This window comes from Sus scrofa, chromosome 13, assembly GCF_054392235.1.
Source record: "Sus scrofa isolate SSC_HxYL_T2T_F1_AM1 chromosome 13, Sscrofa_HxYL_maternal_Yorkshire_Landrace_v2.0, whole genome shotgun sequence".
In the NCBI taxonomy this organism is placed as follows: Eukaryota; Metazoa; Chordata; class Mammalia; order Artiodactyla; family Suidae; genus Sus; species Sus scrofa.
The window spans coordinates 50177269-50199913 of NC_139395.1; the positions used below are offsets into that span (position 1 = coordinate 50177269).

Genomic DNA, 22645 nt, shown 5'->3' on the forward strand with positions numbered 1-22645 from the left:
CACTTACAGCCTGGTCAGTTGGCCTAGTGGCCAGTTTGACAGTTTTGGGGGGTCTGATTGCCCTTTGATTCTCCAGAGACAGAACTCTGGACCTAGAAATAACTGCCTTGAGTCTTCAGCTGGCAGTTTTCTTTTTTCTTTCTTCTTCTTTCTTTTTTTTGACCTCCCTGTGGCACATGGAGCTCCTGGACCAGGGAGATCCAAGCCGCAGCTGCAAACTGAGCCACAGCAACACTGTGCTGGGCCTGGGATCAAACCCATGTCCCAGGGTTCCCAAGCCGCTGCCGATCCTGTTGTGCCACAGTGGGAGCTCCAACTGGCAGTTTCTTGATCAGGTTTGCATGGTGTTCAGCTTCTGGAAAGCTAGGCTGGTGGTTGTGAATGGAGCCTGTAAAAATGGTGATATTTTGCTGGGTGGGCTCTGCTCATCCCTGTTCCCTTTCTCTCGAGAGTTCTACCTGAAGGCCCTTTTTCTTTCCCATCTGAGCTTCTTCCTTCTGTCTTTGACCCCTCCAGGGAAACCTGACCTAAAGCCAGGTCACATGAATTAAAGGGACTGATTGAGTTAAAGTTGGTTGTGACTTAAATGAGTTCAGCTGATTGACTTAAAGTTGGTCATGTGACTTAAATGAGCTCAGCTGATTGGCTTAAAGTTGGTCATGTGACTTAAATGAGTTGAGCTGATTGACGTAAACCAATGAGGTGCTATAAGGAGGGGTGAGTGTTCTGGCAGACCTTGAGAGAAATACCACCCTCTGTGTGGCATTTTATTGTGTTTAGAGGAAGAGGAGGAACAAAATCAGGCTGGCAGGTGCCCAAGGTAAGTCCAGCCCCTGGGGGCAGAGGAGAGAGGTGTGAGGAAGGGGTTAGAGTTGTTAGAACAGAGGGATGCTAGATGGTGCCAAAACACCAGCAGAGCCCTTTGGCAACTCCCTGATCCCACTTCTATGCCCACAGTTGGGATTGGAAATCAGGTTGGTGAGACATACAAATGTGCCCAGAGAGGAAGTGTCAGTAGCAGGGCATCCCTGATTCTCTGGCCCAAATTGCCTCACCTCACAGAGGGGACATAGTTTTGCCCTAAGCATCTGTTGGGGTACTTCCAGCCTGTTCTGATGGCCCCTGGGCAAGGCAGTTTCACTGTCTTTCTGCATCTGATTCCACTTTGGTTCTATGGAAACTGTACTCTGGATCCAGAAACATTTCTCTTCAATCTTGGGCTTACAGTTTTCAAGCTGCAGGGTTGTGTGGGGTTGGGAAATGGAAAATGGGGCTGGTGGTATTAAACATGGAGTGTGTTAAGGCAGTGGCACTTTGGTGGGCAGGCTCTGCTCATCCCTATGCCCTTTATCTAGAGAGTTCTCCACAAATTTCCTTCTTTCATTTCCAGCTGAGCCTCTTCCTCTGATATCCAATCCTGCTTAGGGGAACCTACCTAAAGCCGGGTCACATGAATTAAGCAGAGGTGATAAATTTAAAGCTATGCCACATCACTTGAGGGGGATGATTGATTTAAAGCTGGCTTTTCACCTCAAGTTTAGGGCAGCAGAGTGATTTAAAGTTGTGGTGTTGGAGTTCCTGTCGTGGCGCAGTGGTTAACGAATCCGACTAGGAACCATGAGGTTGCGGGTTCGGTCCCTGCCCTTGCTCAGTGGGTTAACGATCCGGCGTTGCCGTGAGCTGTGGTGTAGGTTGCAGACACGGCTCGGATCCCGCGTTGCTGTGGCCCTGGCGTAGGCCAGTGGCTACAGCTCCGATTCGACCCCTAGCCTGGGAACCTCCATATGCCGCGGGAGCGGCCCAAGAAATAGCAAAAAGACAAAAAAAAAAAAAAAAAAGTTGTGGTGTAGGAGTTCCCATCATGGCTCAGTGGTAACAAACCTGACTAGGATCTGTGAGGATGCGGGTTCAATCCCTGGCCCCGTTCAGTGGGTTAAGGATCTAGCGTTGCTGTGAGCTATGTCACAGACACGGATCGGATCCAGCTTGTTGTGGCTGTGGTAGGCCGGCAACTGCAGCTCCAATTCAACCCTTAGCCTGGGAACTCCATGTGCTGTGGGTGTGGCCCTAAAAAGCCAAAATAAATAAAGTTGTGGTGTCGGGTAGGTTGGGGTGAGTGCCCTGGGAGACTTTAAGAGAGAAATACCCTCCTCTGTAGGGCACTTCGTTTTGCCTAGAGGGAGAGGAGGAGCTAAATCAGGCTGGCAGGGGCCCAAGGCCAGTGCAACCTCCAGGGCAGGAGAGGGAGGCGAGAGGAATAATTGAGAATTGGTGTTAGAGGAGGTGGACACTAGAGGACGACAGAGCACTGAGAACGCTCTTCTGCAGCTCCCTGGCCCTACTGCTGGACTCCAGAATCCAGTTGGAAATAGGATTGCCACATCCATCCCCTAGGACATGCCAGGTAGGGAGGGGCTGGTTACCGCTGCCTGTGATTCTTTGTTCCAAATTGCCTCACCTGACAAAGGCAACATGGTTCTTCTTTTGCTACTAGCAGGGCACTTCCAGCACTTCTGGTCAGATTGCCCAGTGGCCAATTTAACAGACTATCTGGGGTCTGAATGCTCTGATTCTTCAGAGGCAGGACTCTGGATCCAGAAATACCTGCCTTAAATTTTGGGCTTGCAGGTTTATAGAATCAGGCCTGTGTGGGGTTTGGCATTTGGATACCTGGACTGGTGGTCATGAACAGAGTGTGTAAAAGGGGTGGTAAGTTGGGGGGCAGCTATGCTCATCCCTGTGCTCATTCTCCTGAGAGTTCCCCCCCAAGTTCCTCTTGTTTCCATCTGAGCCTCTTCCTCCTGTCATTGACCCCTGTTGAGGGAACCTGATCTAAGGCCAGGTCACTTGAGTTAAGGAAGACTGTATAATTTAAGCCAGTCTCGTGACTAAAGTGGGTTTGGCTGAATGACTTCGAGGTAGGGTGGTGTAGGGAAGGGGGAGTGGCCTGAAAGACCTGAGAGAAAAGTAGCCCCCCTCTGCAGGGTAACTGCCTTTACCTTAGAGGGAGAGTAGGAATGAAATTAGGTGGCAGGTGCTCAATGCCAGTGTGGCCTCTGGGGTTGGGGAGGGAGCAGGAGGAAGGGTTTAGAGTTGTTGTTTGAGAAGCAGGACACCAGGGGGCGCCAGATTGCCAGCAGGGCCCAACTGGAGCTTCATGGACTCATCTTTAGGCTCAGAGATAAAAGGCTGGATATTAAGTTGGCAGAACACGAGTTCCCTTAGTGGCTCAGTGGTTAACACACCCGACTAGGATCCATGAGGATTCGAGTTCAGGGATCTGGCGTTGCTGTGAGCTGTGGTGTAGGTTGCAGACACAGCTAGGATCTGGCGTTGCTGTGGCTGTGGTGTAGGCTGGCAGCTGTAGCTCCGATTTGACCCCTAGCCTGGGAACATCCATATGCTGCAGGTGCGGCCCTTAAAAAAAAAAAAAATCAAACAACGCTCAGAGAGGAGGGGTTGGTTACAGTCCATCTAAGACTCTCCCCTTCTAATGCCTTGCCTGAAAGAGGAGACAGAGTCCTGCCTTCACATCTGAAGGGGCACTTCCAGCCTGGTTGGGTTGTCCAAAGGTAAGATAGTGGGAGAGAATGTGACAGGCTGTCCGGATTCTGACTAGAATCAGGCCTGCCTGGGGTTTGGCGTCTGGAAAGTAGGGCTGGTGAAAGTGAATGGAGTGTGGAAAGCAGTGGCATTTTGGTGGGAGGACTGTGCTCATCCCTATGCCCTTGCTCTCCAGAGTTCTCCCCCAATAGACTTCTTCCCTTACCATCTGTGCCTCTTCCTCCTGTCCCCAACCCATTTTATGGGGATCTGACTTAAAGTCATATCTCCTGAATTAAGTGAGGATGATTGATTTAAAAGCTGGTTCTCCTTAAAATTCCCTGGTCACTCAGTGGGATAAGGATCCAGCGTTGTCACTGCTGTTGCTCAGGTCATTGCAGTGCCATGAGTCCAGTCTCTGTCCCAGGAAATTGCACATGCCACTGATGCAGCCAAACAAAGCTGGCTCATCTGAATTAATGTGGAGTGAGGGGGCAACTGAGTGTTTGAAAACAGTAGGGTGTGGTAGGTTGGGGTGACGTTGAGAGAGAAACACCCCACACCTCGGATGGCACTTCATTTTGTTAAAGGGGGCGGGGGACAAAATCAGGCTGCCAGGTGACCAAGGCCAGTGCAGCCTCTGGAGCTGGGGATCAAGGCAAAAGGAAGGGCTGAGAGTCGGTGTGAGAGGGGACAGCCATGAGAGGGCACCAGAGCACCAAGAGAGCACACCTGCACCTCCAGCTGCCACAGCTCCAGGTTCTGAGATGCGGTTGCAGAGAGAACCCCAAGCATGTGCCCAGAGAGGAGGGTTTAGTTACAGGCCGCCTCTGACTCTTTGGTCCAAACTGCCTCCCTTTATAGAAGTCAAAGAGTTCTGCTTTCACTTGTAACAGGGCCCTTTCCACCTGTTTTGGTGGGCCAATGGCCAGACAATTGGACAGGCTGTCTGGGCTCCGACTGCCCTTTGATCCTCCAGAGGCAGGACTCTGGACCCAGAAATACCTCCTTGAATCTTGGGCTTTCAGTTTTCTAGAATCAGACCTGTGTGAGTTTTGGGTTCGGGAAAAGGGGATTAGTGGTCCTGAATGGAGGGTGGAAGAGCAGAGCTATTTTGGTGGGTGGTCTGTGCTCATCTGTGGGCCCTTTCTCCAGAGACCTCTCCCCAAACATACTACTCCCCTTTCCATCTGCGCCTCTTCCTTCTGTCCTCGACCCCTGCTGTGGGGTCCTGACGGAAAGCCAAATCATGTGCATTAAAGCAGGGGGTGCTGGATGAAAGCCCGTCCTGGGACCTAAGTGGGTTCAGCGGATTGACTTAAAGCAGGGCGAGGTGTAGAGTGTGGTGAGTATCCTCGGAGTATTTGAGAGGGAAATACCCCTCTCAGTAAGGACCTGCACTGTGGTAAGAGCGAGCAGAGGAAAGAAGTAAGGCTGCCAGGGCAGGTGAGGGAGGCAGGAGGAAGGGCTGAGAGTCGTTGTTGCACCAGATGGCCACGAGAGGGCGCCAGAGCACCGACAAAGCCCACCTGCTCCTCGATGGCTGCAGAAGCTCAGAGAGCGGTTGGCCGAACCCTAAGGATGTCCTCAGAGAGAAGGCAGTGGTTACACTGTTCGTCTGACTCTCTCGCCCAAATTGCCCTTCTTCCCACAGGGGACATGGGGGCGTCTTCAGCGTGTGAGGGATTACGCCCAGGCTAGTCCGGTGGCCCAGTCGTCCGACAGTTTGACAGGCTGTCTTGGAGTCTGACTGCCCTTTGTTTCTCCCAAGGAAAGACTCTGGACCCAGGAATCCCCAGCTTGAATGCTGGACTTAGCTTTTCCAAGCTTCAAGTGTCTGTCTGGGTTGGCATCTGAAAAACATGGCTGATGGTCCTGAATGGAACAAGGAAAAGCACTGATGTTTTTGTGGGTGGGCTATTCTCAAGTACCCTCTTTTTCTCTGCACCTTTTCCACCTGAGCCTCTTCCTCCTCTTACGGGAGCCACCTTAGCGCCAGGTCTGGGGAAATAAGGGAGGGTGATTCATTTAAAGCTGGCTCCATTTTCAGAATAAGGGAAAGGGGAGGCTGAGTGTTTTAAAATAGTGGGGTGTGGTAGTTTGGGGTGAGTGCCCTGGGATATTTTGAGAGAGGAACCCCCACCCCACCCCAGTGCAGTGCTTCAGTGCAGACTCTGGAGCTGGGGCTAATCCCCAGCAAGAGCATGGCCAAGGGTTGGTGTTAGAGGGGACTTTTTTTTTTTTTTTTTTTTTTTTTTTACTTTTTAGGGCCACACCCATGGCATATAGATGTTCCATCTACACCACAGCCACAGTAACACCGGATCTGAGCTACATCTGTGACCTACACCACAGCTTATGGCAACACCGGATTCTTAACTCACCAAGCAAGGCTGGGAATCAAACCTGCATCCTCATGGATACCAGTCAGATTCGTATCTGCTGCACCAAAGCAGGAACTCCTTCCTCTATAATCTTTATTATTTCCTTCCTTCTGCTCTCATTAGGTTTTTTTTGTCTTTTTGCTATTTATTGGGCTGCTCCTGTGGCATATGGAGGTTCCCAGGCTAGGGGTCGAATCGGAGCTGTAGCTGCCTGCCTATGCCAGAGCCACAGCAACGCTGCATCCAAGCCGCGTCTGCAACCTACACCACAGCTCACAGCAACGCTGGATCGTTAACCCACTGAGCAAGGGCAGGGACCGAACCCGCAACCTCATGTTCCTAGTCGGATTCGTTAACCACTGCGCCATGACAGGAAGTCCTCTCATTAGGTTTTGTTTATTCTTTTTCTAATTTTTTATGTGGTTAGTTAGGTTATTTGATATTTTCCCTGCTTTTTATGGAAAGCCTCTAGCCCTATGAACTTCTCTCTAAGGACTGTTTTTTGCTGCATCCCATAGATTTTGTATGGTTGTGTTTTCATTGTCATTTGTCTCAAGGTGTTTTTTAATTTCCTCTTTGATTTCATCATTGACTCACAGGTTTTATAGTAGCATTGTTAGTACATTGTTTATTCACCATGTAATTGTCTTTTTCTCATTTCTTTTTTGTAAATAAATTTTATTTTTTATTTACAAAATTAGGTTAGTTTCAGGTGTACAGCAAAGTAAATCAGTTATACACATATTTATTTCTTTTTAGATTCTTTTCCCATGTAGTTTATTACACAGTATTGAATAGGTTACGCTGTGCTATACAGTAGGTTCTTGTTACCTATTTCATACATAGTAGTGTGCATATGTCAATCACAACCTCATAATTTATTCCACCCCCCCATGTTTCCCTTTTGGTCACCATAAATTTGGTTTCAAAATCTTTGAATCTGCTTCTTCTCATGTCTTTTTCTGTGGTTAATTTCTATTTTCATCCCATTGTTGTCAGAAATGATGCTTGAAATAATTTTGATACTCATAAGTTTGTTGAGGCTTATTTTGTGCCCTATTATGTGGTAAATCCTGGAGCGTGTTCCATGTTCACTTAAAAGGAATGGGTATTCTGTTTTTTAAATGTAATGTCCTTAAAATATCAATTAAGCCTAAGTGTTCTTTTTTTATCATTTAGGATTTCTGTTGCCTTTAAAATTTTCTGCCTGGATTAACTATCCATTGATGTAAGGTGTTGAAGTTTCCTACTATTATTTTATTCCTGTCTGTTAGTATTTTTTTAATATTTTTTGGTGCTCCTATATTACATAAATGTTGTTGAGTGTAAAATCCTTTTCTTGAATTTTTCCTTTTATCATTATGTAGTGTCCTTCTTTATCTTTCTTTAAGGCCTTTATTTTAAAGTCTATTTTGTCTCTGGTATTGAGACTCTTCCTTTCTTGTCATTTCTGTTTGTATGAAATATCATTTTCCCTCCCCTCACTTTCAATCTGTGTGTATCCTTTGCTCTAAAGGGGGTCTCTTGTAGGCAGCAAATTGTAGGCTCTTAGGGTTTGTTTGTTTTTTCTTGTTCTGGTGGCTCCTGCAGCATATGGAAGTTCTCAGGCTAGGGGTTGAATCAGAGCTGCAGCTGCAGGCCTATGCCATAGCCACAGCAACACTGAATCCAAGCTGTATCTGTGATCTATGTGGCAGCTTGTGGCATTGCTGGATTCTTAACCCACCGAGTGAGGCCAGGTATCAAACGTTATCAATCAGTTTCTTGTAGAAACTATGTTGGGGTCTTAACCTGCTGAGCCACATAAAAACCCACTTGTTTTTTATCCATTCTGCCACTATGTATATTTTGATTGGAGCATTTTGTCCATTGACATTTAAGGTAATTTTTGATAGATATGTATTTATTGCCATTTTAAATCTTGTTTTCCAGTTGAGTCTGTGTTTCTTCTCTGTTCCTTTCTGTTTTTCCTTTTTTTAGTTTGATGATTTGCTCTTACGTTATGCTCGTGTTTTCTTCTTTTTGGTTTCAATGAATTTATTGTATGTTTTTGATTTTTGGTTACCCTGTTTTTCAAATATGTTAAGCCCTTCCTATATCTACCTGCCTTAGCCTGGTAGTTGTATAGGTTCAAACACATTCTAGAAAAAAAGACCTATATTTTCTTACTCTACTCCCCCACATTTTATGATGCTGATGTCCTCTTTTACCTCTTCATGTTTATCCTTTTTCTGTTCGTGGTGGTTATCTTATTTTTCCCAAGAATATTTTGATTTTTTTTCCACTCTGTATACCTGCTTATTTGATTTACTTTCCAACTATGCTTTTCTTTTTTCCTATAGATTCTTGCTTCTTTTTTGTTTAGAGAAGATCTTTCAATGTTTGTATAGGATAGATTTAGTATTGCTGTATTTTAGTGTTTGCTTGTCTGAGAGATTCTTTTTCTTCTTCTTTTTTTTTTTTTTTTTTTTTTTTTTAGTGCAGCAGGTGCAGAATATGGACGTTCCCAGGCTGCAAGTCGAATCAGAGCTACAGCTGCCGGCCTTTGCCACAGCCACGCCAGATCTGAACCACATCTGCAACCTACACCATAGCTCATGGCAATGCTAGATCCTTAAGCCACTGAGAGAGGCTAGGGATCGAACCTGCATCCTCATGGATACTAGTTGGGTTCGTTTCCACTGAGCCACAGCAGGAACTCCTGCAGTTGGATTCTTAACCCATCGTGCCACAGTAGGAACGCCTCTCTTCCTGCCTTTAGAATCCTCTCTTACCTTGCTGTTCCTGTTGTAGAACCACAATAGATAATGGATGGTGAAGCAGCAGAGTGCAGTAAGATATTTTTCAGCACCAGAATATCTTGGTTATCTCCAAAGATGGCTGGTAAGAGGGTGAGAGGCCTTGGAAATTGCAACTGTAGTTTGGGCTTGCTTGTAGTGTGTGAACAGAACAAATGATCTTCTGGTTTTGGAGTTTCGGCACCTGTGGAAAAATCTGATTGAGTTTATACTTCAAGTACCCTATGCATTTATATCCTTTATATTTTCTCTTGGTTTTGTGGGAATTTCAGCCTGTGTTTGCTAAGGAGAGCCACAGAAATGTGGTGTTCTGGGCCTGGGAATGATGGGTGTGGAATCTCCCATTCTGTTCACCAGCTGGTTTGGGGGGAATCCCTGGCCTGGAGGGCATAGATTCGGGCTCGTCCATTTTGGGGTCCTCTTTGCACAGGACCTGCAGTGGGAAGCATTCAATAGAATGTTGTTTGGAGAAGGGAATAAAAGAAGTTGCTCTCCCTGCAAAAGTAAAACTGGAAGTCTTCTCAGGTACAGTAGGGACCTCAATTAGTGAAGTTCACATTCAAGGCTGCATCTTTCCACCCCCTCCTTGTGCCCTCTAGTCACATTAGATGAGAACTCTCACCTGAATCCTCTGTGCTGTTCTCCTGGGAGGCCCTTGACGGCCCCCACCGCCAGCTCACTCTTTGTCAAAGCCAGTCTACCCCTGAAGCCTTGGCTTAGGGACCATCTCCTCCTAGAAGGCTTTTCTGATTCCCACTCCCACCCCAAAACCTTTCTCTTCCTCCCCCTTGGTCCCCATTTTCTTCCTGTGATCAAACTGCCTTGCATTTTCCTCAGCACTAAGAGTTTGGGCACCAACCCAGCCTGGGGAGGCATGAGAGGCAGGAGAGGAAGTGAGAGAGACCACGGATGGTCTCTTCACGGAGGAACTGACCGAGGCTGGGCTGGGGCAGGGGCCTGGAAAGCCAGGGGGAAATGGTTTGAGATGAGGCTGGAGCCTGGCAAGAGGAGGCCAATCAGAGCCTCGGCCCAAGGCTGGGCTTCATCCAGTGGCGGTCATGAGGAAGGGTTTGTACTTGAACACTAAGTGCCTGTGTCAGGTTCCAGAAGGTTCCCTTGGGCTGCTGTGTAGAGAATCAGCTGGGGGGGGGGGGGAGGAGTGGAGGTCAAAAGGCATCTGGAGGCCCTTGGCCATTGCTCTGTGTAAAAAGACATGATAGAGGTCTGGACCAGGATGAGGGCAGAAGGTGGCATATCTGGGATCATTTAGGAAGCGAAATCAAAGAGACTTGGAGTCACTGGGAGAGAGCCATGTCTAGTCCCACAGGAGGTGAGTAATTGCCCAACAGCCTCCTCTTTGTCCTAACATGCATCTTGCAATTTCAATGCTGTGTGACTCCTGAGAGGCATTGCTGCAGCCCAGGGTCTCTGGTCCCTGAGTCCAACCCCCCCTCCCCATCCAGCCCTACAGGTGGGGGTGGAGGCTCCTCCTCCAAGTGGGCCACTGCTTCCTACAGAGCAATGTGACTTGGGCCTCTGAGGTGAAGGAGAGACAGGCCAGTTGCTGAGATCTGTGTCCCTGGGATCAGCTAAAATGAAATTCAGGGAGTTCCCATCGTGGCGCAGTGGTTAACGAATCCGACTAGGAACCATGAGGTTGTGGGTTTGGTCCCTGCCCTTGCTCAGTGGGTTAACGATCCGGCGTTGCCGTGAGCTGTGGTGTAGGTTGCAGATGCGGCTCGGATCCCGCGTTGCTGTGGCTCTGGAGTAGGCCGGCAGCTACAGCTCCGATTCAACCCCTAGCCTGGGAACCTCCATATGCCGCAGAAGCGGCCCAAAGAAATAGCAAAAAGCCAAAAAAAAAAAAAAGAAATTCAGCCCCCCTCACACCCAGCCTTCGGCCCAGGCTCAAGGGCCTGCAGAGGCCCTGGCTCATCTCCAGATACCTCTTGTAGGGATAGAGCTGCTCATCCAGTTCTGAATTGGGTGGTAGTTTTCTTCATCTTTGGAGCGTGGAGGAGTAGAAGTGGAAACATCCAGAATTTAAGGTCCAGCATATAGATAGGAAGTTTATGGTAAAACTCTCATCAGCTGCCCCCTAACGCCATGAAAATATGTGAAAAACATATTTATTGCATGTTCAGATCGGAAGTCACTGAAGATGGAATTCCCATTATGGGTCAGCATTAACGAACCCTACTAGTATCCATGAGGACGCAGGTTCGATCCCTGGCCTCGCTCAGTGGGCTAAGGATCCGGTGTTGCCATAAGCTGTGGTGTAAGTTGCAGATGCGGCTCGGATTCCACATTGCTGTGGTTGTGGTGTCAGCTGGCAGCTGCAGCTCCGACTCAACCCCTGGCCTGGGAACCTTCATATGCCATGGGTGTGGCACTTGATAGAGAGAAGTCACTGAAGACAACAACCTTCGTACTTTGATGAGGAGTGAGGCAGAAAGAGACATTTTCTGGTGAAAAGCATTTATCGATGTTGGAAACTTGCTCTTTTTGGGGGTGAGAGCCAGACAAAGGATGGGGGCTTTGGGCTTCTTCCACCCTGGATCCAAATTTGTGTTGGAGGTGGTCAGTGACCTGCAGATAAATTTCTACTCCCTTTTTCTTGCTATTTTTTTCACTCCTTTTTAAAAGAAGCTTCCCTCCTCTTCCCCTTATTATCTCCATACATCAGTAAGGAAATGGGCATTTAATCTGTGACATGGTCAGGTCATCTTCTCTCCATGGGGCAGGTGCAGAGGCATCTATTCTATTCTATTCTATCCTATCCTATCCTATTTTTGGCTGTGCCTGTGGCATGTGGAAGTTCCTAAGCCAGGGATGGAACCCACACTACAGCAATAGCCAGAACCCCAGCAATAATGCCAGGTCCTTAACCCACGTAGCCACCAGGGAACTCCCTTCCTCTTCCCCTTTAATCCTAGATGTTTTCCTTCTAAACTTTTAAGTTCTAACATCCATATAAGCGTGGCCCTAGGTGATGATGGGCGTAACCATGAACTTGGCAGATTTGGGGGCAGCTGTGTGCTGAATTGTGTCATTCATAGTTTGAAGCCCTAATCCTCAATATGACATATTTGGGGATGGAGCCACTAAGGAGGTCATTCGGGTTAAATGAGGTCATAAGGGCGGAATGCTGATCAGATAGGATTAGTGTCCTCTTACTTAGAGACCTCAGAGCCTTCTCTCCACTGATGCCCAGAGGAAAGGCCAAGAATGCAAAGAAGTGTATAAGCCAGCATGCAGGCCCTCACCAGAAACTGAATTGCCCAGCACCTTCATCTTGGACTTGCAGCCTTCAGAACAGTGAGGAATAAATCTCTGTTGTTTAGTCTGTGGGGTTATGTTGTGGCAGCCTGAGCTAAGACGGGCTTCGGCAGCTTTAGGGTGCTCCTTACTGCTGACACTGTCCCTTCCTGTTCCTAGAGGCTGGGAGCAGGATGCCTCCTGGCTCAGGCTCAGGCTGCAGGGGCAGTAGCAGGATCCTGACTACAAGGACCCTGCCCTGCTTCGCCAGTGGGACCCACAGCTCCCTCTTCTCAAGGCTGTGTCTGACCTGGAACGAGGCCAGCACACATGTGGACCCTGTGCCTCCATCGAGGACCCAGCTCAAAGGGGACACTTTCCTCCTCTTGCCCTTTGGGCCACTTCTGTGGGACCCCTCTTCTCTGGAGTGAACAGTGGGGACATGAGACCTGGCTTGGAGTGCCCCTGAGCCACCCCTTGTAGGGGGAGGAGCCTTGTAGCTCACACCCTTTTAGTGCCCGATCCTCTCCCATTTTGTGTCCTTACATAGTTTTCCAGACTCACCTTTCAGATCCACTCATCTGTATCGCCCAGATCCCTGAGGTCAGTGATTTCAGGAGTCCTGCCCAGGGCACTTAGCACTGTCCCCTAGCTCTCCTATTACCTCTCCCTCCTCCCAGAGAGGGACAGAAGGGCATAGGGGAGCCCCAGGCAGGAGGGGAGGAGGGCTGGAGCCCACCTCTGAAATGCTTTAATTATTAAAATACCTCCCCCCCCAAAAAAAACCTATCCTGGAGTCTGGGAAGCAGGACAGGCCTTTGTGTGCGGAATCAGGATCCCCTACACACAGCATCTGGGGTGGGCATCGTTGGTGCAATGATGGTATGATTGTGACCTCAGCTCTGCAGCAAGAAGCACAGGTATGCTCTCAGGCCTCCCGAAGCACAGGGGTCCTCACTGGTCCCCACTGCAGAGAGACCCCTCACATTCTTCTGTCCTGTCCTTGGCACAGAAAAGACAAGAAGTGGGGAAGGCCCTTTGGGTCCTATAAAAAAGTCAGGAACTGGGGGGGTTCCTTGGTAGCTTAGCAGTTAGGGCCGTGCCATGGTCACTGCTGTGGTGTGGGTTCGGTTCCTGGCCCCAGCACTTCAACATGCCACAAGCATGGCTTTTTAAAAAGTCAGGAACTGAGGGAGTTCCTGTCATGGCTCAGTCGTTAAAAAATCCAGCTAGGAACCATGAGGTTCCGAGTTTGATCCCTGGCCTTGCTCAGTGGGTTAAGAGTCTGGTATTGCCGTGAGCTGTGGCGTAGGTTGCAGACATGGCTTGGATCCCGCGTTGCTGTGGCTCTTGCATAGGCTGGTGGTTACAGCTCCGATTCGACCCCTAGCCTGGGAACCTCCATATGCCACGGGAGCAGCCCTAGAAATGGCAAAGAAAACAAAACAAAACAAAACAAAATTAAAATAAAAAGTCAGGAACTGGGGAAATCTGAGTAAGGTCTGTGGTCACCCCGAGATGCTGTGGACGTCCTGGACTAGCTAATGCTCAATAGTTACGTAAGATGCCCCCATTAGGGGAAGCTGAGTGATGAGTCATAAGACCATAAGACCTTGTCTTTTTTTTTTTTTTTTCCCAGCATCTTGTGTCTACAGTTATTTCCAATGAAATAGATTTTTTAAAATGGCAGACCCACAGAATGGGAGAAAATATTTTCAAATCATAAATCTGATAAGGGACTCGTATCTGGAATATATAAAGAACTCTTACAATGTGTCTTAGTTTGGGTTACGGTTAGAAATTACAATGCACTCAGTTGTATATGTATGTATGTATATATATATATATATTTTTTTTTTTTTTTTTGTCTTTTTGCTATTTCTTGGACCACTCCCGCGGCATATGGAGGTTCTCAGGCTAAGGGTCTAATTGGAGCTGTAGCCACCAGCCTACGCCAGAGCCACAGCAATTCGGGATCCGAGCCGTGTCTGCAACCTACACCACAGCTCACGGCAAAGCCAGATCTTTAACCCACTAAGCAAGGGCAGGGACTGAACCCGCAACCTCATGGTTCCTAGTCGGATTCGTTAACCATTGCACCATGACGGGAACTCCTATTTAATTTTTTTTAATGGTCATGCCTGCGGAATATGGAAATTCCCTGGCTGGGTGTTGAATACCAGCCACAGCTGCGACCTGCGCTACAGCTGTGGCAATGCTGGATCCTTAGCCCACTGCACTGGGCCAGGGATTGAACATGCCCCTCAGCAGTGACCCAAGCTGCTGCAATTGGATTCTTACCCTACTGTGCCATAGCAGGAACTCCTAGACTGTTTTAGACAACAATCTTTATTTCTCATAGTTGTGGAAAGTCTAAGAGCAGGGGGCCCTTGGGTCTGGCGTCTGAGAGCTTTCAGTTTTGTCCTCACGTAACCTTTCCTGTGTGCATGCAGGAGGGACCGAGCTCATTTGCTTCCTTTTTCAAAAGGGCATGAATTCCATCGTAAGAACTCCACCCTTATGGCCTTGTCTAGCCCTAATTATCTTCCAAAAGCCTCACTTCCAAATACCCTCGCACTGGGGATGAGAATTTCAACATATGGACTTTGAGGGGATATGTTCAGTCTATACAACTCAATAATAAAAAGAAAAATAACTCAAAATAGTAGGCAAAGAGGAGTTCTCTTGTGGCCCAGTGGTTAAGGATCTTGCATTGTACTGCTGTGACTCAGGTCGCTGCTGTGGTGCAACTTTGATCCATGGCTTGAGAATTTCCATATGCCGTGGGTGCAGCCAAAAAAAAATAGGAGTTCCCATTGTGGCGCAGCTGAAAGGAATCTGACTAGGAACCATGAGGTTGAGGGTTCGATCCCTGGCCTTGCTCAGTGAGTTAAGGATCTGGCGTTGCCATGAGCTGTGGTGTAGGTTGCAGATGCGGCTCGGATCCCGCATTGCTGTGGCTCTGGTGTAGGCTGGTGGCTACAGCTCCAATTAGACCCCTAGCCTGAGAACCTCTATATGCCATGGGAGCAGCCCTAGAAAAGGCAAAAAGACCAAACAAACAAACAAAAAAAAAAAACCCAGCTTAGGCAAATCAAGAGACATAGAAAATAGATTAATAGTTGCCAGGAAAGTTGAAGTGGGGGTGACTGCCTAAAGGTACAGGGTTTCTTTTGGGGATAATGACATCCTCTGTGATCGATGGTGGTGATGATCGCATGCATCTGAGTGTACGAAGACCCACTGACTTGTAGATTTCCATACATAGGTGGATTGTATGGCATAGGAATTCTGTCTCAATAAAGCTGTTAAAAAAGCAGCTTGGGCTGTTGCAGGCAGAACCCTATGCTTCTCAAGCACTGTAGCCACACAGCTCAGTGCCAGATGGCACTCACTCTACCAGGGGCCCCTGCCTGTGCCTTGTTAGGAATCACAGCTGTCCTCTGAGCCCTCCTCTCCTGGCACTTTGCTAACGACAATACTTCCTCCCTATTTCATTCAGCATCCTTAAGGGGATGATGTCATTGTTTCCATTTAACAGATGAGGAAACTGAGGTTTGGGAAGATGGCACAGGGTGGAGAGCTGTGGAGGTGGGATCAGAACCAGACCTGCTAGATCAGAGCGTTTGGGCCTGTGGAAGTTTGTGTGGTGCCCCCTGCCCTGCCCGCCCCTTTGTCAGGCTCATCTGGCTTGGCCTCTCTCCAACAGCTTGAGGACTGACGTGTCCCCAGGGTGCCCCTCATTCCTATAGCCGTGACACATGTGTGGCTGCGGGGTGATGTGAAGAAAAGTGGTCTTTCGGAGTTCCCGCTCTGGCGCAATGGAATCGGCAGTGTCTTGGGATGCAGGTTTGATCCCAGGCCCGGCACAGTGGGTTAAGCTTCTGGTGTTGCTGCAGCTATGGCTTAGATTTCAGCTGTGGCTTGTATCTAATCCCTGGCCCAGGAGCTCCATGTGCAGTGGGATGGTCAAAAAAGAGAAATAGAGAAAGGAAGAAAAAGAAAACTGGTCTTGCTGGGGCTGGGAGGCCCTTCGCTTGTCCCAGGAGTGTGTCGTGGGGCCCTGCAGCTGCCCTTCCACTCAGCTGCCTGAGCCATGAGGTCTAGCTGGATGGCTGGGAGCTGAGGCGGAGCAGAGCCTTGGGCACTTGGTCCTGACCAAGGGCTAAAGGGGAAATGATGGGTTTCTTGGGCTCCCATGAGGCCCCAGTTGACTGGGCTTTCTGCACATGGTTTACCAGGCATGTTTTATGCCATCTTCTTAGCAAAAGGGAGGAGACGTGATTTCAAGGGCTCATCATGGGCTCTGCATCCCTAAATGTCCCAATTTCCTGTGTCCCTGGACTGGGTCTGGGGCCTTGGGAGTATTGTCACTCCCTCCATATCCTATTTAAGCCCCAAGGGCCTGCTGGCCAAGGCCTTTGTCTTCTCCTGTGTGGGCTTTTGAGAAGCCAGACAGGCTGGGGTGGGAGGGCAGCTGCCTCCTGTCCCTCTGCTTGGTTTAGCCTGGGACACCCAGGTCCTTGGGGCCATGACTGATACATATGGACAAGCCCAGCAGGCCTACTCCACCTTCGCTGTGCCCAAGGCTCAGGTGCCCTTGTCCTACCCTTTGCCTCTAGATACTTCTCTGCATGGGCCTATAGGCTGCAAGGACCACAGGAAACTTTGCTGACAGATGTGCAGAATCCAAGCTCCTGGATGCTCCCTCCATACTCCCCATGGCCATTGCCCTGCAGGACCCGAGGTCCTTCTCCAGGACTCCAGCTATAGAAGCCCCCCACCTTTGTTTTTGTTTTTGTTTTTTTTGGTCGTTTTATGGCCACACCTGTAGCATGTCGAAATTCTCAAGCTAGGGGTCGAATTGGAGCTGCAGCTGCCAGCCTATATCACAGCCACAGCAACTCAGGATCCAAACTGCATCTGTGATCTACACCACAGTTCAAGGCAACTCTGGATCTTTACCCCACTGAGTGAGGCCAGGGATCGAAGCTACGTCCTTATGGATACTAGTTGGATTATTTTCTGCTGAGCCACAGGGGTAACTCCCAGTCCCTTCTTCAGGGGCTGAGGGACAGTCGGATGCAGAGGCTTAGATCTCTGGAGTCAGAGAGACCCAGGTTCCAAATCCATCTCTGTCCATTACTCACTGGGCTGGGGTTACTGGTGTCCCCTCTGAGGCTCAGTTCTACCTCATCTGTAAGATGGGGATGATTCAGTTGGGCAGGCTAATTAGATGCATACACACAAAGCACTGGCTTGTAGGAGGTGTTCAGTAAAATCACCTTCACCTCCCACTCAGTGTTCCTGGCTGGCTGCTGCCCAGAGTTTGGACAACGGACAACAGCCCCTGCCCCACTCCCTATCTCAGCCCCACTTTGGTACTGCAGTACCGTGGATTACCACCAGGTGGCGTCTACCACCCCTCAGCTCCCTGCTGCGCCAGGCTGCTGCTTACAGACCTTAGCGAATTTCCTTACTTTTCTTTTATTGATTTACTGTCGTCTTTATTTTGGATTATACAGGAAGAGACATCATGGTTATGTCAGGATCCAGAGCTCTGGTGAGTGCTATCCTGTTTCCCCCACCCCACTGGTTCCAAGGAGGGAGACAAGTCTTGCCTTCTCCCCTTCTGTTCCCTACCACTTCCTGCAGTCCCTGGAACCAGTCCTGACCTCACCTTCCAGGGAGGAAGCAGGCTGAGCAGCCCTGGCCCAGGCATCCTCCCCACCCCTGCTCTTCCTGGCACCCTCTGGAATTGGTGTCAAACACAGGCATGCAGACCCTGGTCCAGACAGACCTGGCTGAGTAGCTTTGTGAGTGGCAGCTTGTTGACTGTGGGTGTGACTGGTTCATACTGTGCAGGTTGTTTGGTGGTCAAATGTGTATCTCATCCTCCCCGAGGACTCGGATAATTTCCTAGGAAGCGCATGGTGGCTGGGAGCACTCAGCCCTCTTTCCTGGAATCAGTTTGTCCTAGGCCGAGATAAGGTTTCATGTATTTGGCTACGAGCAAGACCTACCCTAGCTGAGCCCTACGTCTCTGGAGTCAGACCCAGGTTCTAATCCCAGCTCTGAGTCCAGGTAGCAGGGGAGAAATAAGTTGTGGTCACAGGCGTGAGGGAACAGGAACAGGCAGCAGGCAGGGGACGGAAATTGGGCCCACCCAGTTCCCTAAGTGTGAGCAGAAGCTCCTGGGCCAGCTGTAAAATAGCTGATCCCAGGCAAGGCCCAGAAACCTGCATTTTCACGAGGTGAGAGCAGGCCAACTTGAGATGGAAGACTTGTGGTCTGTGGTGCCTGGTAGGAGCTGGACCTGCTACCTGAAGTACTGATGCCAACCGGAGAGCTACCTTCTCCCCCAGGATGGGGCTGCCCTGTTTCCTTCTGCTTCTCTGAAGTTGTTGGTTAGGTGGGTGTAGGAAGGAGCTGGGACAATAAGCAGGTGCCCTCCTTACCCCAGGAGACATCTGACCACATCTGGCTGTGAGGCAGCTCCCCGCAGCTCTGGTTTTCCAGCTCTGGGCTGGAAAGTGGGCTGCGGGTACATGTCACCCGGTGGTGCTTGGGAAGCAGGAGCAGCAGCTCTGGTGGTTGAGGGCAGATGCTGGGCCCTGGGAGGGATGATGGCAGAAGGCCTCAAATCACACGTGCCAACCTCCCCCTTTCCCTCCATCCTTCTGCCCCTGAACCAGCACTGGCTGCATCACAAAGAAAAGATGTTTCTGGGGCCAATTTTATTTTTCTCAAAACATTTATTTGGCAGTCCCCTCAGTATATCTCTGCACACACCCAGGAATGTGGAGAACTCCCACGCTGCACCCCGAGCCCTCCCTAGGCCTTGGTGACCAGGCCCCGCACGGCTCGCGCGATGGCGTCCTTGTCGATGCCGAACATCTTCAGCAGCTCCGCGGGCTTCCCGCTTCTTGGCACTTGGCTGACAGCCAGGCGGGTGACAGTGACGTCAGGCTCACCCACCACTGCAGCAGCCACTGCCTCACCTAGGCCACCTGGACAAAGGAAAGGAGGTGAGTCAGGTGATGCACCCTCAGGGTGAGCAGTGGGTGGGTCCCCAGAGCCCCTGGCTGCCCCCCACCTGCAATCAGTCTGAGTTTATTCTGTCGTCCCCCAAGGACGGGGGTTGGCACATACACTGCCCTGCCCCACGCCTATAGCCAGAGCAGATGTCACCAACTGCAGTACGTATCCTCTTCATAAGCCCAGACGTGGCCTCTGCATAGTTTTTCACCCTGTGCTCTAGGCAGCTGCACCCAGAGCATCTGCACTTGACCTCAGGGCCTAAGCCCATCTCTTCCCCAGAGCGGACCTGCCGTGGAGGAGGCGGGGGGGTGCTCGTGCAGGGTGGCTTGGTGACAAACCCTTAAAAGACAAATCTGTGTTGCCTCCCCCATCTAATGTGTGTAGCAGCCTTCACTTTTCACTACTTCAGGGGCCACCCTGTGTTCTTAGCCAGGCTGCAACCTTCACGGGCTTCCTGGGTTGGGCAGGGGCTCCAAGGAGCCATTCCAGAGTTCTAGTAAGAGGCCAAGTCCCAGCTGCTCTGGGTTCCCTGGGCGGCAGCCCCCCTCCTGGCAGAGGAGACGCTGGGCCCCAAGGCCCTGCTCTCTGGCCCAGGCCCGTCACCTTCGTAGTAGTGGTCCTCCACGGTGAGGATCCTGCCCTTGGTAGCACGGGCACTGTCGAGAATGAGCTTCCTGTCCAGGGGCTTGACGGTGAAAGGGTCCAACACACGGATGTTGATCTTCTCTGTGAGGAGAGAAGCAGCAGTGGGCTGAGGGGAAGGAGCAGGGAGCCCTGTGGGGTCTTTGCTGGGTACCCTGAGGGGTGGCCTGTCACACCGAAACGAGCTCAGCCTGCTTCTGTCCAGAGCAGCTGTCCCCTTGTGCCCGCTGTGCCTGCCCGCCCTCGATGGCTCATCCCCTCCTCTGCTGTGTGGGGCTGTGTCCTCCCCTCCCGGGAGCCTCCCTGGCCTCACTGAGGAGCAGCTGGCCTCAGGGCAGAGGACGCCCCTCTCTCCCTCCCGCCCGGGGCTGCTGGTTCTCGGCCTTTGGGCTGCCCGGGAGCTTTCCTGTGTCCTCCTGGGTGTCTTTGAAGATAAGAGGAAGTCACAGGGGAGGCTCCTCCAAGGGCCTGACCCGAGGTAAGGCAAGGCCCTGTGGGTGGTGGTGGGGGAGCCGGGGCCGTCAATTCAGGAGGTCACGCTGCCAGGCCCCCTTCAAGCCCTCTCCCCAGACCCCAGCCTACCTGCTCCTGTCCCGGCCCTCCCCCAGCTCCTCAGAGCTTTGTTTCTTCTGCCTGAGATGCAGTCCCTACTCACACCTGAGGTCCTTTTCCTCAGGACGCCACCCTCCCCTGCGTGCTCAGGCAGGACTGTGGTGCTGGTTGGGATTCTACGCAGGGAGGCCAACGCCTGTCTTCCCCACCCTTGTGAGCTCGCTATAATAATAATAATGCCCAGTCACATCTGTTAAATCCTCAGGACAGCCCCCGGGGAAGGTGGTGGGACCTCCAGCGTGGAGAGGGAGACAGGGACGTGGAATAACACCCTGGCAGGCTCCAGGCCCTTGGTCCTGGCCACCATGCTGGGTGCCCAGTAAGTGCCCCAAGCCTGGCCTGCATTCATGCTCTCATCGCTGAGGTAGGTGAGATTCGTGCTCACAAAAGGCCTGGTCTGCAAGCAGCGCCCCATTTCCGACTGCACCTCGCTCGCCCTTCTTACCTTTCTTGAGCAGGTCAGCAGCGGCCAAGGCCTCATGCAGGGTCACCCCAGCCCCGATCACGGTCACCTGGTCATCTTTGCTCTTCAGGACCACCTGGGGGCAGCAGGGGGGTGCCAGTGAGGCTCAGACTGGTGGCCTAGGGTGGGTCCCCAACCTTGGGCTCACCCTGCGGGGTCTCACTGGGGCATAAACCGCACTGACCTTGGCTTGTCCAATTTGGAAATCTTCGTTGTTGTTATAGATGATGGCGTTTTCTGGGCGGCTGGTCCGGATAAAGCAGATACCCTGGAGTGAAACAGTCACTAAGGATTTCGGGATGTAGCACATCCAGCCTCTAGGAGCCTTTGCAGCATGTGCCCCTCCAAACATTCCTCTGAAGAGAGCACCAGCCCCAAGCCCCAGAGGGAAGATGACCGCTCCATCAGGCGGACTGGCCTCCCAGAGAGGCCGCTCCCCTGTGGCCCGTCCCTGCCCTCGGGCAGCGGAACATGAACCATGCAGTACTCAGGTCAAGGCCACCATTGGTCTCGGTTACCACACTGCTCAGCTCCTTCTGTCTTGGAGAATCCAACCCACGGGAGGGCAGATAGGCATCAATAGCCAGATTGGCAAGGGCTGCCAGGATGCTCAGTGGGGAAAGAGCGTGGTGAGCAATTAGCAGTGTCTGCCCCGCAGAAGCAAGGGTGGTGTGTATTTTGGTTTCCCTGTCTAACTCCTCCAGGCTATAACACCGGGGCCAAGGTCAGGGGACACCATTCTGGTGCAGCAAAGGACAAGCTCTAGGCCTGCATGCTGGCCTCCCTTCCCAATCCTCTATGGAAGGGCTAGCTGCCGGTGCAGAAAGCACAGCCCTGTGACCTACCTTTGTATTGGCTGCTAATTCCACTGCCTTCTCTGTAGCCACACCATCGCTTGGGTAAAAGACAGTTGACATGGGGACAGACCGAAACATGGCCAGGTCTTCCAGGGCCATCTGGGAGGGCCCATCTTCCCCTGGGGTGTGGGAAAGGATGGGCTGAATTAAGACCCCATCTGTGCAACGGGTTCCTGGCCTCACCCCCCCGCCCCCAAGTTCCAGAAGGTCCAGGGACGTCACAGGTAACAAGCGCCCCGGCCCTGGCCCCCGCTCACCGATGGACACGCCACAGTGGGAGCCGCAGAGGTTGATGTTGCTCTCGGAGATGGCCGCCATGCGGATCTGGTCGAAGGCCCGTGTGAAGAAGGCCGCGAACGTGCTGCAGAAGGGCACTGTCCTGTTGCGTGTGGCGCAGCCCACGGCGATGCTCACCTGGGGGCAGAGTGGGTGGTGTTGGCCCCGAGGAGGGAGAGGCTGCTGTTATCCTGACAAGTGTCAATTTCTCCTTGGCCCTTGCAAGTGATGCTGGGTGTCCACGGACTCTAGTCTATTTCCAAAGTCCTCTGACTTGAAATAAACCTTTCGAGTTCTCTGAAAATCATTTTCCCGGGCACACTTTTCTAGCAACAAGCAAAGCCGTCCACAGAGCAGGCTCCTCAGCCTGGGCAGGGCCGGGCATCCTTCCCAGGCCTCTACAAGCCCCCTCCACCATCAGCCTCTGCAGAGACCAGCCCCTCCCAACTCCTCTGCTGCCCACAGAGGCTCCTGGCCCCAAATCCTGGCCCAGAAGCACCAAGGGCTGGCACGGGTTCCAAATCGATGCTGCCTCCCTGGCCCTGAAACCCACCAGCTGATGGGAGCCCTCCCCAGCAGCTGGGCTGCCCCAGCCCCCATGCCCTGCCGGCTTAGCCTGGACCCTCCAGAAGCCAGAGACAACTTCAGGTTCACCAGGAGGAAGCTTCCCGGTCCCTAGGGGTCTACTGGCCAGGTCTGGCTCCTTGGCCCAAAGGAACAGGTATTTTGAAAAACAGAAAAAAAACATCGTTCCCTATCTCATTTCCTGAC

The 22645-nt window shown here is 51.2% G+C and overlaps 1 protein-coding gene and 1 long non-coding RNA gene across 8 annotated transcripts in view; one reads left to right on the top strand and one right to left on the bottom strand.

Annotated features, from left to right (window-relative positions):
• Nucleotides 1-738: 738 nt before the first annotated feature.
• LOC146397341 (uncharacterized) lies at nt 739-22178 on the top strand. The gene is made up of 3 exons (XR_014823255.1): nt 739-820; nt 17509-19011; nt 20484-22178. It is a non-coding gene; the product is annotated as an uncharacterized LOC146397341 (long non-coding RNA).
• TKT (transketolase) overlaps nt 18719-22645 on the bottom strand; it is a 28236-nt gene continuing 24309 nt past the window's right edge. For 6 of the 7 annotated variants that reach the window (XM_021068188.2, XM_084986514.1, XM_084986509.1 and 3 more), the window contains 6 exons: nt 21856-22012; nt 21587-21717; nt 20926-21009; nt 20724-20817; nt 19628-19750; nt 18719-18993 (listed from right to left, as the gene is read on the bottom strand). In XM_021068188.2, coding sequence (XP_020923847.1) covers nt 18818-18993; nt 19628-19750; nt 20724-20817; nt 20926-21009; nt 21587-21717; nt 21856-22012 — 765 coding nt within the window. In that variant the 3' untranslated portion in view covers nt 18719-18817. 7 annotated transcript variants of the gene reach the window in all.